Here is a 14,255-nt window from a genome sequence, read left to right on the forward strand (position 1 = left end):
TTGGGAAGGAATTCCAGGCTGGGATGGAATTCCAGTGAAGCTGTGGCTGCCCCATCCCTGGGATGTTCAAGGTTGGACAGAGTTTGGCAAAACTTGGGATGGTGGAAGGTGTTGGAGTTGGAACTGGATGGGCTTGAAGGTCTCTTCCAAACCCAAATCATTCCAGGATTCCCTGATTTCTCCCTCAGGATCCAAAATCAGGGCTATCAAATGCAATCATGAGGAGAAATCCATGAAAAACCCTAAAGGACAACCCAAACTCTTGGATTCCAAATCCTCCTTGACATTCCCAAAAGAATGGGAGCAGCTTTTAGCAGGAAAAGCAATTCCTGGACAATCCTAAATTCAGATAACACAAAATCCCAGGAATTCCAACCCCACACCCCATCAAGGGGCTCTGCAAATGTTCCCTGCCCAGGGTTTTTGTGGGAATTTTGCCTTTAAGGAAAATTTTTCCCGTTTGAGCAGCTGCTTTTTAAAGGTTAAAAATCCCAGTAAAACAGGAAATGATGGAATTTTGGTCTAGTCATTTTTTGCTGGTTTTGGACACTCACATGTTTAACAAATGCCCAATAATGGCTCCGTGGCATTTGGTGGGGATGTGGATAATTGTGGATAAAATGATGAATAACAGCTCATCCACAGGCTTTGCTTCCAGGGAAAAGTCAGAACACAGCACCAGCTCCACTCCACACCCCAGTGCTGAAGTGGAAATTCAGGATTGCACCCCCAAGCTGGTTAAATTATCTTTTTTTTTTCCCTTGAAAAAAAATTAAAATTAAAAATCCGTGGATTCATCTCAGCAGGTGCCGTGGATTGGGAGTGGTTTTCCCAAGGGCAAATTGTCATCAAACCTGGAAAATTTGGGTTTTTTTATCAATAATGCCTGAGCAGCTTAAATTCCTTGCTGAGTGAGTTATCCTCAGTTTTATTGCTCTCATTTCAAGCTATAAATATTTTATTTCCACCTGGATATTGTCATTATTCCTAAGAAATATTCACTCCTATTCATTATTATTCCTAATAAATGTTCACTCCTATTTAATTATTAGGATGAAATCCCCCAAAATAGGCACACATGCTATAGATTGCAGATGGAATAAATTGTTTTTAAGCTGGTAAAAAAAGGAAAGGAAAGGAAAGGAAAGGAAAGGAAAGGAAAGGAAAGGAAAGGAAAGGAAAGGAAAGGAAAGGAAAGGAAAGGAAAGGAAAGGAAAGGAAAGGAAAGGAAAGGAAAGGAAAGGAAAGGAAAGGAAAGGAAAGGAAAGGAAAGGAAAGGAAAGGAAAGGAAAGGAAAGGAAAGGAAAGGAAAGGAAAGGAAAGGAAAGGATTTTATCCCAAGTAGAAGAAAACCAAGTGAACGCAACACTTTAATGTACAATTTCTCAATTTATTTCATATGAAAGCTCACAGATTTTTTTTTTTCCACACTTGCCAATGGCTGAACAGAAAAGAAGGAATAGTTTTTCTCCTGGTTTTTCCAGGCTGGTACAGAAATCACTGTTTGTAACTCGCCACCTCCAGGTCCACGGGGTAGCGAACTCGGTAGCCCATGCACTTCTGCCGGTCAATAAAAATGCTGTTGGCTTTCACAGCAATCTCCTTCTCCAGCTTCATCCTGGTCTCCTCCAAATTCTTCAGGTTCTGCTCTGACTCCATCAGTTTTCTCTTCAGGGCCTCCAGGAATACTGTGAGCTCCTCCACTTCGTTCACCAACCTGCAAGGAGTTGGGTTAAGGCATGAAAAATCAGGGGATGGTGATCCAAGAGATTGGATTTGGGGTAAGGAGCAAAGACAGAATCTAAAATTCATCAGAAAAAGGCCTCAGAGAAGTCCAAGAAAAGATTGGATTTGGGGTAAAGATCAATTACAGAATCAAAAATTTATCAGGAAAAAACTTCAGAGAAATCCAAGATTGGATTTGGGAGAATGATCAACTACAGAATCTAAAATTCATCTGGAAAAAGCCTCAGAAAAAAATCCAAGAAAATATTTGATTTGGGATAAAGATCAACTACAGAACTGAGAAGTAATTTCTGACTTTGAGTAAAAAAATTAAAAGTCATGATGGAAAAAATTAAAAGTTGTGAGGTAAAAAATTTTTTTAAACTGCCCCAAATGGGATCACTTTGGGATTGAACAGAAGCCTTGGGGGAGTTGATTAATGACCTAAGTTGGGGTTAATTGCCTAATTTGGTGCTGATTTACTGACCTGAACTGGGGCTCATCCCTGCAGAGCTCGACGTTGGGCCTGGAGGATCTGTCGTAGAGCCTGGTGTGAGCCACCTTCAGGAAAGCTTCCTTGTCCCTGATGGCTTTTTTCAGGTTCACAATGTTGGCTTCCTCATCCCCAATATCCTTCAGGATCTGGAGAGAAAATCCAAGGGAAAAAAAACCTTCAAACAATGATGAATATCAGCCCCAAAAATATCTGTTCATGGTGAAGCATTAAAGTTTTCACCACCAGTCTGGGGAATGAAGTACAATGAGAATAATTTTCATTTTCGATGATAATACAAATAATTTTATTTTATTTAAGATTAAATGCAAGAATTAAGGTGGGTTTGACCTGTTTATTTTTAAAATTACACTGAGAATCACAGCTTTCATTTAAATAAAACAGAAAATATTCTGCAGCTTCTCCCATGTCCCAAAACCATGGGAGAGATCCCAAACCTCTCTCATGGGATGAAAACACATCCCACATCCATGGAGTGCTTTGAATAGTAAATTTTAACTAGAAATCCAAGAAAAAAATCAATTTCTTTTGAAGGAGAGCTGCTGATCAGCTTGGAAATACCTGGTTTTCTCAAGAAAATGGAAAAGACAGGAAATCCTAAAATTGTTCCCTTCATAACCATTGATACACATGCAAAAAATAAAGATATCCAGCTGTCATTCCCAGATCCTAAGGAATTAATACTTTTTTCACACTTGCCAATGGCTAAAAGAGAAAAAAGGAGTTACTCCATATTGGAAAAGGGGAAAGTCCCAAAGCCACCCCTTGTTCACAGAAAAAATAAAAGTACTGTAGTGGTTTTGACCTTTTTATTTTTATTATTATGCTGAAAATCCCATTTTCAGTCTAAAAAGAAGCTGGAAATATTCCCTCAAAACCTCTTCCATGTGTTCTGTGGGATGACAACACATCCCCATCCCAGGAATTGCCACCAGGGGCTAAGGAATGACTTTTTTCCCACATTTCCAATGACCTCAGTCCAGAGATGAGGAAAATCTTTACTCCCAAAGTTTTTAAAGAAGGAGCAGGACTTCATTTAAAAAAACCCAGTAAATAACTTTTAAAGAGCACAGAATTCCACATAAAATCCAGTAAAATCCACAAAAGAAGGAATTGCTCCATGTTGGAGGAGGCTGAAGTCAACTGCCAGGTTGACTTTGCTGCCATCCCAGAAAAATCCGGGAATCCTGGCTCAACCAGAGCTGCCTGATCAGCCAGTTTTAGGGTTTCATTCAGTTTTAAAGTGTTTAATTCAGGTTTAAAGGGTTTAAATCAGGATTAAAGTGTTTAACTGAACTCCATCCCAACAAAAACTGCCGAGACCGCAACAAAACCCCAAAACCTCTCCCCGTATCCTAATGTGACACCAAAATATTTCACTCCCATGCGGATTAAACCATTTTTTTTTTTGGTTTGACGATGCCAGAACTCCACGAAGAGCCCCGGACCTGCTGCAGGTGGTTCTCCAGGCGCAGTTTGGCATCGTCCAGCTCCCTGCAGTGGCTGTCAAAGGCCTCGTTGACCGCCGCCCGCTGCATGCGCAGGTCCTCGGACGCGTCGTGGATGATGTTGTTGATCAGGGACCGGAGCTGCACCGACGCCAATTTCTCCTGCTCTGCCCTGGAAATGTTGTCGTGGCTGAACTGGGCCCAGGACTTCGGTGTGGAGGCGCTGGAAGAACAAGGAATGGGGTAAATTGGGAGTTTGGGCTTTAAGAAAGGGGTTCTGACCCTGGGAAAGTGGGGTTGGTTTTTGGTTGGTTCAGGTCTTGCTTGTGGTGTGGGTTTCTCGTGAGGAACGGGATTAATCCTTTAAGGAGTTAATAAAAATTTTCAAATAAATTAATAAAAATTCTGGGATAAATTAATAGAATATTCTAATAAATTAATGAAAATCCTTTAATAAATTAATAAAATCCTCCAATAAATTAATGAAAATTCTTGAATAAATTAAGAAAAATCTTCTAATAAATCAATAAAAATCCTTTAATAAATTAATAAAAATTCTTGAATAAAGTAAGAAAAATCCTTTAATGGATCAATAAAAATCCTCAAATAAAGTAATAAAAATCCTTGAATAAATCAGTTAAAATCCTCAAATAAATTAATTAAAAATCTTGGATAAATTAATAAAATATTTTAATGAATCAATTAAAATCCTTGAATTAATTTATAAAAATTCTTGAATAACTCAAGAAAAACTTCTAATAAATCTATAAAAATTCTCCAATAAATTAATAAAAAATCCCCAAATTAATAATCTCTCGCTCCTGTGGCTTCAGAGGGAACTGAAGCCTAAAATAAAATCAGTCCAAGTGCTCCATCTTGAGCTAAGGCTGCTCAAAACATTCACGCACATTTTTTTGTCCAGTTCAGTCATGGCAAATAAACTCGGGAATATATCCAGGATTTACAGGCTGGAAATAAAAAAAAAAAAACAAGGATCTTGACAGGCTGGAGAGGAGAAGGCTCCAGGGAGAGCTCAGAGCCCCTTCCAGAGCCTGAAGGGGCTCCAGGAGAGCTGGACTGGGGACAAGGGATGGAGGGACAGGACACAGGGAATGGCTTCACACGGAGAGATGAGATGGGATAGATGGGATATTGGGAAGGAATTCCCTGAGAGGGTGGGCAGGGGCTGAAATAGAATTCCCAGAGAAGCTGTGGCTGCCCCATCCCTTGGAAGAACCCAAGGATGGAGTTAGAGCAGCCTGGGATGGTGGAAGGTGTTGGGATCGGAACCGGAGGAACTTCCAGGAACTTCCAACCCAAACATTCTACGCAGAACATCCAGCACAGCCTTTCCATCCATGGGGCTGCCTTGAAGCTCTTTCCACAGCCAGTCCCAGCTGGGATTGGGCGTTCCAGGTGTGAGCTCCTGGGAATTACTCACTTCTCCTCGAACTTGACGGAGCTGGGGTGGTACTGGACGTCGGTGCTGTCGGTGCAGTAGCCGACGCATTTGTCATCGATGTTGTACGTCTCCACCTTATCCGACCAGTCCAGCTCGCAGTTCTCCTTCTGGATCCGGTTGGACCTGGAAAAGTTGAGATCACGGCTCAGCTGGAAGCAAGAGAATTCCCAATCTATCCCTCTTTGGGAAGCACAGCTCCTCCCTTTGTGTTCTACAGGGAAACAAGACCGTGAAATTCCTTGCGGGCTGGAAAATCCCAAACTCTCCCTTCCCTCCGCCATCTCCTGGAAGAGGAGCCTGACTGAGATGGGATTTTGGGAAAAAATTCCAGTGTGAGGGTGCCTGGAAGAGGAGCCTGACTGAGATGAGATTTTGGGAAAAAATTCCAGTGTGAGGGTAGGGAGGCTCTGGAATAGAATTCCCGAAGAAGCTGTGGCTGATCCTGGATCCTTGAAGTGTCCAAGGCCAGGTTGGAGCACCCTGGGATTGTGGAAGGTCCCTGCCCATGGAACTGGATAATCTTTAATGATATTCAGATTAAAATTGCTGCTTTGTTGTTAATTAGAGTCACACATCGCTCAGTTATATAATGATTCTAATTACAAAAGCCTGTGGGTTGTTATCAGCTGATAACAGCAGGTGTCACTCTCAGCCAAGGAATTGGGAATTCTCTTGGAAAAGGGGAATAAAATGGGACTGAACTTAGACTAAAATGGGGCTAAAATGATCTTAAAACAATTAAAATCTCCAAATTAAATTCATTAGGCTCCTCTCATGCTCTGATTAATATAACAGAGCTACTTAATATTAATTGGCGTTTACAGCCATTTTTTAAAAAACAGTATTTCTTTTATCAGGTAGAACAGGAGCAGATTGAAGGATTTTTCTTAACTAAAATATGAAGTTTCCAGCATGATTCCTTTGTATTGATGGAATTTAGGATACAATAACATCTTTCCAAAGGGTTTGTTAGAAATTCCAAGGAAATAATCCTTTGGAATGGCAAGGAACACCTGGCCTGGCACAGAAATTCCAGATTTAAAGTCCACACTGACCTCTGGTGGCAAAAAAAATTCCTCTTGGAAAGCGCCTTTGATCCCAAAAAGCCCTTTAATAATACAAAGATATTCCCAAGAAGATATCCAGAGAATATTTTTATAGCAGTGGAATTTAGTGTTGGAAAACAAATCCAACACAGTTGTGGAAAGCAGGAAAATCTAAATCTACCTGAAAATCCGGGTTTACACGGAATTCCCTCAGCTTGTAAGCCTGGCCTGGCTGAGATCTGTGTCCACCTTTATCCCAGGAATTATTTGGCTGAAGAATCCTGGGAAATGTTTTACCTTATCTGGGTGGCAGCTTGGATGATGGTTCTTTTCAGAAGATCACGGATATCCCGGATCAGATCGGCTTCCTAAAGAAAAACAGGGACAATTCCACGGATCCACAGCAGGAAACACAATCCTGAGGAGCAACTTGAGGATAAATCCTTAAATTTCCTTATCTACTCTCACTTTTGTTATGGTAAAACTTGGAATTCTGTGGATTCCATGAAAAAGTCTGAGTGTTATCCTGTTATGGAAGGAATTCTTCCCTGGCACAGATTCCCAGAGAAACTGTTGCTGCTCCATCCCTGGAATGTCCAAGGTCAGGTTGGAAGGGGCTTGGAGAAACCTGGCATAGTGGGAGAGGGTGGGAATAGTGGGAAGAAGTGAGAATCAATTATTTTTAAGGTCCCATCCATCCCAAACCATTCCAGGATTCCATGTTCCCATCAGATTAAATGGAATAAATGAATTCCCTGCTCAGTTTTGAGATAGGGAAAAATCAGGGAATATTCCCATGCCTGGAACCATGGACTTGATGAGCTCTCAAGTCTTTTCCAGCCTAAAAATGGTAACAATTCCCACACGGAAATATCCTACCCCAACTCTTCCCTGTTTATATTTTTAACTGGTAAAACCTCTTAAATATTGATTATAAATCAGAAATTACACCAAATTCCCATTCAAAATATTCCTAAATCCTACCATGCCCTCTACGTGGAATCCTAGAATATCCTGAGTTGGGAAGGATCCAAAGGGATCAAGAAATTCCTGGTTCTTCCCAGGATAATCCCAAAAACCCCACCGGGTTTAAACATTTCAGTCTGATCCATACTTTTCAAATATTAATCCTCTGGTTTAATGAGTAACTGATCATGAATCGACTCTGATGGGAGGCTGCAGGTGAATAATCATTAACTAATTTATGGGATATTGGAATAGGTGTAATTCCAGGATGGAAAATGTGTGTTTTGTAACATCCAGCACAAGAATGACACTGGAATTTGACAGGAATCTCGATGACAGGGTTGGATCATCACCTTGGCAAAACTCGGGAAGAATTAATGACAGAAACTGCCAAAATTTGGACAATTTGAGCATGGGAACAACCAAGGAATATCCCAATGTTCCTGAACTTCTGGATTGTGGACTTTTAAAGTCAGAGAGGAGGGGATTTCAAGGCGAGTAGAGAAGGAATTTATGCCAGAATAGGATTTTGTGTTGGTGCAGGAAAACTCTGGGTCGGTTTTGTTGGGGTCCGGGCTGAGGGAGGGATTTGCTCTCCTCCAGCCACACTTCCAAAGTGATTTAATCACTTCCCAAAGTGATTTGAACACTTTTTAAACATAGCAAGGACTCGAAAAATTCCTCAGAGTGACACCTGGAGTGCAGGAAGGAGCACCAGACCCCGACTCGCACGAGACCCTTCCAGCATCCGCAGCTTCCCCTCTTCACTGCTGCTCCTCATTCCAGCGCTGTAAGAAGGGTTTAACTTCTATTTTTAGAGTCACGGCCTCATGTTTTGGTCGAAACTATCCTTGCATATGGGGATACCGGAGATTAGTTCAGGTTTGAGGATTAGGAGCATTATGGGGATTATATGTAGGGCTATGAGAAGATGTTCTCATGTGTGGAGGAGTTTTGGACTGATGTAATGTGGGATGGGAGAGTGCCTCGTTGTGTCATTATGAGCATGTACAGGGTGTATGAGGGGGTAAGTAGGATTTTGTGGCTCCTGTTAGGATAATTGTGAAGGCGGATCAGTTGAAAAGTGCGATTACAATCGTTCGTTCTGCTATGAGGTTTGTTGTTGGAGGGAGGGCTAGGTTAGTTAGGTTAGCTAGGAGTCATCAGGTGGCTATGAGTGGTAGAAGGGGCTGAAGGCCTCGTGTAAGTAGGAGGATTTGGCTGTGAGTTCGTTCATAGTTGGTGTTGGCTAAGCAGAATAGTACTGAAGAGGTTAAACCATGCGAGATTATTAGAATTATTGCCCCCTGTTACCACCAGAGCAGCAGCGCCGGGGCTGTCACCAAGCCCAGGTGCTGCTCACCTTCATCAGCTGCTTCTCCACCTCATCGATCACCAGGTCCGGGGGCTGCCGCCGCTCCCGGCACTCCAGGTTATCGATGACAACCGAGTAGGGCACCTCGGTGGCATCGAGCGCCCGCTCCAGCCGCAGCTTCTGGGCCGCCAGCAGGTTGGTCTCGGCGTCCAGCTCCATGATCTCCTTCTGCAGCTCCACCCTCCAGAAGTGGATGTCCTGCAGCCGCTGGCCCAGCGTGGCCTTGGAGTAGCCCTGGGCTCGCTGCGCGCTGGCGGCCGCATGCTTGACCAGGTGCTTGGCCTCGGCGCGGCCGCGCTCCGCCTGCTCGCCCGCCGTGTACGCCTCGTAGCAGACGCCCGCGTTGCGGCGGTGCCACTCGGGCAGATGGTACTTGGCGGTGCGCAAGCCGGCCATGGCCATGCCGCAGCAGGAGCGCGGCCTCTCGGTGAGGACCACATCGCAGGTCTTGCTGGGCAGCGGGCAGGAGGGAACGACCGGCGGGTGCGGCTCGTCGGGCTGCGCCATGGCGGAGCCTCCGCCGCTCGCCGCTCCCGCCCGAGCGTCCTCGCCTCACCGCGGCAACCAACGACAGGGCGGGCCCGCGGATTGATGGACAGCAATGTACACCAATCAAAAAGCGGGTCCGCCTTGAGCGCCGCGCTGATTGGTGGATGAGCTGTCTGCGCCCGCCCCCACGCGGCTCGTTGCCGTGGTAACGGGAAGGCGGCTGCAGTTAAATTGGAAAGGCCGCGAGCTGCGGAGGGCTGAGGGGAAATGCCAGGGGTTCTGGGAAGGTGAGGGCATCTCGTTCCAGGAAGGAAAAGGAGGGGTTCAGATTTGGTGCTTAGCAGCACCTGGAGCCTGAAATCTGGTGTTTGCTGCCACCGCCAGAGCCCAGATCCAGAAATTTCTCTGTGCCAGCACAGCCTAAGTCCAGCAATTTGCTGGCACGGAAAGGTGAAATCCGGCAATTTCCCGACACCGCCCAGGTCTGGTAATTTGCCGGTGCCAGGACTCCAGATCCAGCAAATTGCTGGCGCCTGCACCACCCAGGTCTGGCATTTGCCAGCACCGGCACCGCCCGGATCCAGCAATTTCCTGTGGCTGGGGCACCTGGGGTGTCTGGCTGAGCAGCAAAGGTGACCCTGAGCCAGGAGCTTTCCTTGGCCACAGCAAAACCTCAGCACGCAAAGACCTTGCCCTGTGCCCGGAGGGATTGTGCCAGCAGAGCTCACACAAAATTTCTTCTCTCCATTTCTTTAGGACACGCAACATGGAAAAGCCAGAGCCCACTCAGCTTTCTGGAATCTTCCAGAAGAACCCAGGATGGGCAGTTCAGAGCCTTTTTCTGCCCCGTGGGCTGGGGGTCTGGGCCTTGCCCTTTCCAAGGGCCTAGGATGGCCATGGTGAGGGCGGCTCGTTGCCATGGTGACGGGAAATGGCGGGAAGGTGCCTGAGGGAGGTGTCATGGCGGCCGGGGCGGCCCTCATGGAACCGTAGGAAAGACGTTGAGATTGAACGTGTCCAGATGAGAGCAACACGATGAAGGGCTTGGAACGCCAACATTTGGAAGAACAGCTGAGGGACCTGGGGTTGTTTAGCCTGGAAAAAAAGGAGGCTGAGGGGTGACAGGATTTCATCCCAGTTCCAACCCCTCTGGTTCCTCACGGAAAATTCCAGAGAGCCCCCACTGGGTTTAGGCTGCTCGGTTGAACACATTTGTGCTCTTTGTTCTGCTTTTATTCCCAAATATTCGTTGTTGAGGCCTTTCCTGTGACTCCGGTCCTGTTGGGGAAAAGGGGAATAAAAGAGGAAGGGAAGTTTGGCACTCCTGGAGGAGATGTGGATCTTGATGAGATTTGTGGAATTCTCTGGCTTGGGGAAGGTGCTTTTTCCAGCTGGCAGAACTTCAGGATGAACTTGGCAGGTGTGGGCAGAATTCCCACAGAGTTCCATAGGGAATCCCACACTCCAGGTGGATTTTAAAACCACCTCCCCATTCCTGCAGAGGGGAATCACTCCCATTTTGGAAAACCGGCGATGTACCAAGAAAATCAGGATTTGGAGGGAATTATTGTTCAGATTGCATCTTCTCCCAGCACCTCAGAGCTTTGAGGGCAATTTTGGGAAGGATTATGGATATCCCTGCTGGATTACAAGAGTGCTGGGAGAATTCCAGCCTCCAATCCTGTTTGCTCCCAATCCTCCCCACGCTCCGCACTGGAGCCGATTAGCTCTTGGAATAATCCCTGCAATGCAAATAATCCCAGGTCTGTTCCGGGTTTAGGATCTTTTCAGAGAATAAATGGGGTCTGACAGAATTTCTGGGATTTACTGTGTAGGGAAGTGCTGATGTCATTTATTTAACTCCTTCATGGAAAAGAGGGATAGAGGAATTTCTGAGTTTTACTGTGTAGGGAAGTGCTGATGTCATTTATTTAACTCCTTCATGGAAAAGAGGGATAGAGGATTTTTTGGGATGCTGGCACCAGTTTGGGAAGGGTGGATGAGGGATGCAAAAATCATGCCTGGGACAGCTCAAGGAAAAGGAAAAGAGCCCGCCCCTCCCGTCTTTCCCAGTTTTCCAGCCTAATAAAAGGATCAGGGATGGATGGATCCTCCTGGGGAGGGGAGAGGGATACAAGTGCCCCCATTCCCGGTGTTCCCCCATTCCCGGTGTTCCCCCATTCCCGCTTTTCCCGGCACACATTCCTCCATGTGCCTGCGGCGCTGCCGCCGTGCAGGAGCCGCTCGCCCACGCAGCTCCAATTCCCCGTCTGGAGCAGGGATAAAAACCTGGAGCGATCCCAATCCCAACATTCCAGGCTGGCTGGAATGCTCCCGATGTGGGGGGACGGGAGGTTGGGGGAGGCACATCCAAGGGAATTTTGGGATTAGGGAATGTGGCTGTGCCACTGGGAGGGATTTTTATCCAGGCTGGAAGGGGGATTCGAACACAGGGATTTTATTCCCGGTGTTTGGAGCAGGGGATTCTCCGAGATAAAAGGAAAAGTCGGATGTGCTGGGATTTGGGGAAGCAAGGGGGGGATTTTGAATATTCCAGGTGTTGCTGGCTCTGATCCCAGCGCTGTGCCTGGAGTTTTGTGGGATTCCTTGTTTGTTTTCCACTCGGGGAACGTTCCTTGTTTTCCAAAGCAAATCGCTCTTTCGGGAGAGGCCACACGGAAAAGCAGGAAGGGAACGGGAGCTTCCCTATAAAATATTCACTGGCTCAGCTCCGCTGGAGCCTCCTGAGGAATTTTGGGATCTGGGATAATGAGGCTCTGCTGCTCTTCCCGCATTTCTGCCTCCTCCTGGCTCATCCCTTATTAATGTGCCCTTTCCGTGACTTTTCAGGATAGCTCTTCCTGCAGGAGCTTTTGATCCCTTTGTTCCTGCTGGAGGAAGGGAAAGCACCGCTGGAAAAGTGGGAGAAGGGAATTTCCTTCATGGAATTTGTTCGGATTAATGGGATTTTATGGAGGATCCCTTTGCAGCCCTGCTATGGATGAGGACACTGGAATTCTTCCATCCCAGCCTGGAAAACATTTTTATGGAAAAAAAAAAGAGGAATTCTTTTTCTCCTGGGATAATCTGGAGTACAAGAGGAGCCTCCTGGAAAAGCTTCCCCATTCCAGGAGGAACCTGGAGGCTCCTGCTGCTCAGATCATTCCCAGGACGGATCATTTATCCCATTTCCATCTTTTTTTTTTATCCTAAAATCCCACTTTTGTGTGGGATTGACTCTGGAATGGTCAGGCCAGGATGATCCTGGATTGCTCCTGGAATAGTTTGGATTGGGAAAGGATCTCAAAGTTCATCCCATTCCAACCCCAACGCTTCCCATTATCCCAGTCCTCATCCAACCTTTCCTTGGACACTTCCAGGGATCCAGGAATTCCACAGCTTCTCTGGGAATTCCATCCCAGCCCCTCCCAGCCAGGAATTCCTTCCCAATATCCCATTTATCCCTGCCCTCTGGCAACTGGAAGCTATTCCCCCTTTCCCCATCATTCCATACCCTTGGGAATATTCCCTCTCCATCTTTCCTGGACATTTCAATCATTCCCACCCAGCTGAGGGGATTTTCCTGGGGGAAAAAAAAAAAAAAAAAACGGCCTTAGGTGGTTTTATCCCACTTTTTTTAATGCCGGGAATTCTCCATCCTTGAAATGGAAAGAGGGAAATCCAGGAGAGCGAAACACCGGGAATTGAAACCGAGGGAAAACCGGGAGTGGGAGAGAATCGAGCGGGAGTGAGGTCAGCGGGAATCCTCGGCAGGAAAACCCGCCTGGTTCCCATGGAAACGCCCAGCCAGGATTTCACACTCCACGAGTTTCAAGTCGGCATTCCTTAAAAAAAAAAAAAAAAAAAAACGGGAAAAACCCAGGGAGGGAATCCTGAGGGAAACCCCTCCAGCACCTTTCTTTTTCCTGCATGGAATGCGTGGATAAATAGGAAAATTTGGGAGTGGAGCACAATTCCAGGGAGCTGCTCCCAGTTCAGGCACTTTCAGGTGATTTTCCAAGATTCCAGAGGGTTTTGAATCATTTTGCTGTGGGTTCATCAGTGGCACAAGGAGCTCATTGGAAACTAAAGGAATTTTAGGGGATAAATGAAAGAAAATTAAGGAAAAAAAAGTGGGAATAAGAGGAGCTTGGAGGTCAAGAATCCATAAAAATCCTGATTTTCTTCTTGGGAAAAATATAGAATTGCTGGATTTGGGAGGAAAAAGGAATTTTAAGGAGGATTTCCATCGGCAATGAGAGGTTGCCATGGGCAACAGGAATTCCAGCCCCGAGGTGGGAATTCAGGAATTCCTGAGTGGAGCAGGGATTCCCTTCCAGCAGCAAAGCTCATGGAAGAGGGAAAATCAGGGAATGCAGCAGGAAAATCCAATTAAAAAGAGTAAAAAAGGCAAAATTCCCAAGTTGGAGCTGTTGTGGATCCTGAAGGGTTGGAATTACAGGAGAAAATGGGAAGGGGTTTTCTGGAATGAAGTGGGATGAGTGGGAATGGGAATCGACAAAAATATTCCATAACTGATCCTCAAAAAGTCAAATAATCTGGATTTTTGGAGATGATTCCCAAACTCCAGTGGCAGCTCAGGGCTGGGCAAATTTGGGAATTCTCTGTCCAGAGAGAATTCCAAAAGAAATCCATGGATTTAACCATAAACCAGGAGTAATGATAAAACTGGATTGGGAGTTTTGTTATTCCTTATCTCCTTTGGGATACACCAGATGGATTTATTGGAGCTAAAATATCCCAAAAATCCCCTTTAAACAGGAAATAAACCAGGAATGAAGCCCAAGGAGAGCCTGGAATCTTGGGAAGCTGCTCCAGCTTTCCCTGGGAATCCTGCTGGAATGAAAGCCCCTTGCAGGGCAATCCTGAGCCTTTGGAATTAGGGAATGGTTTGGGATGGAAAGCTCAGCTCCATCCCAACACCTTCCACAATTCCAGGCTGCTCCAAGCCCCATCCAGCCGGGCCTTGGACATTCCCAGGATGAGGCAGCCACGGATTCTTTGGGAATGCTGGGACTTTAGGGAAAATCATGGAAAATGCTGCTCCTGAGAAAATTTGGGATGGAGACTAGGCTGGACATTGAGAAGAGGAAGAAAGCAAAGGAGACAAAAAGAAAATTCCTGAATTGTCCTTGGAATGTGGGATGGGAATGGAGAGAGCTCCCAGGCCCTGGAGGGAGCTCATCCCTGCCGTTCCCAATCCCACATT

The 14,255-nt window shown here is 45.9% G+C and overlaps 1 protein-coding gene across 1 annotated transcript; it reads right to left on the minus strand.

Annotated features, from left to right (window-relative positions):
• Positions 1 to 1,381: 1,381 nt before the first annotated feature.
• TEKT4 (tektin 4) lies at positions 1,382 to 9,043 on the minus strand. Its single transcript, XM_036392575.2, has 6 exons — positions 8,525 to 9,043; positions 6,493 to 6,563; positions 5,129 to 5,272; positions 3,688 to 3,910; positions 2,213 to 2,367; positions 1,382 to 1,717 (listed from the first exon to the last, which is right to left on the minus strand). Exons 1-6 carry the CDS (start codon positions 9,041 to 9,043, stop codon positions 1,498 to 1,500), a joined length of 1,332 nt encoding a protein of 443 aa, XP_036248468.1. The 3' UTR covers positions 1,382 to 1,497.
• Positions 9,044 to 14,255: the final 5,212 nt, after the last annotated feature.

Source organism: Molothrus ater, chromosome 16 (assembly GCF_012460135.2).
Source record: "Molothrus ater isolate BHLD 08-10-18 breed brown headed cowbird chromosome 16, BPBGC_Mater_1.1, whole genome shotgun sequence".
NCBI lineage: Eukaryota > Metazoa > Chordata > Aves > Passeriformes > Icteridae > Molothrus > Molothrus ater.

Coding starts and splice junctions, on each gene's coding strand:
- TEKT4 (XM_036392575.2), bottom strand. CDS start 9,043: ATGGCGCAGCCCGACGAGCCGCACCCGCCGGTCGTTCCCTCCTGCCCG. Junction 6,564..8,524: donor TGGAGAAGCAGCTGATGAAG/GTGAGCAGCACC, acceptor GTTTTTCTTTAG/GAAGCCGATCTGATCCGGGA. Junction 3,911..5,128: donor TCCGTCAAGTTCGAGGAGAA/GTGAGTAATTCC, acceptor TTGTTCTTCCAG/CGCCTCCACACCGAAGTCCT.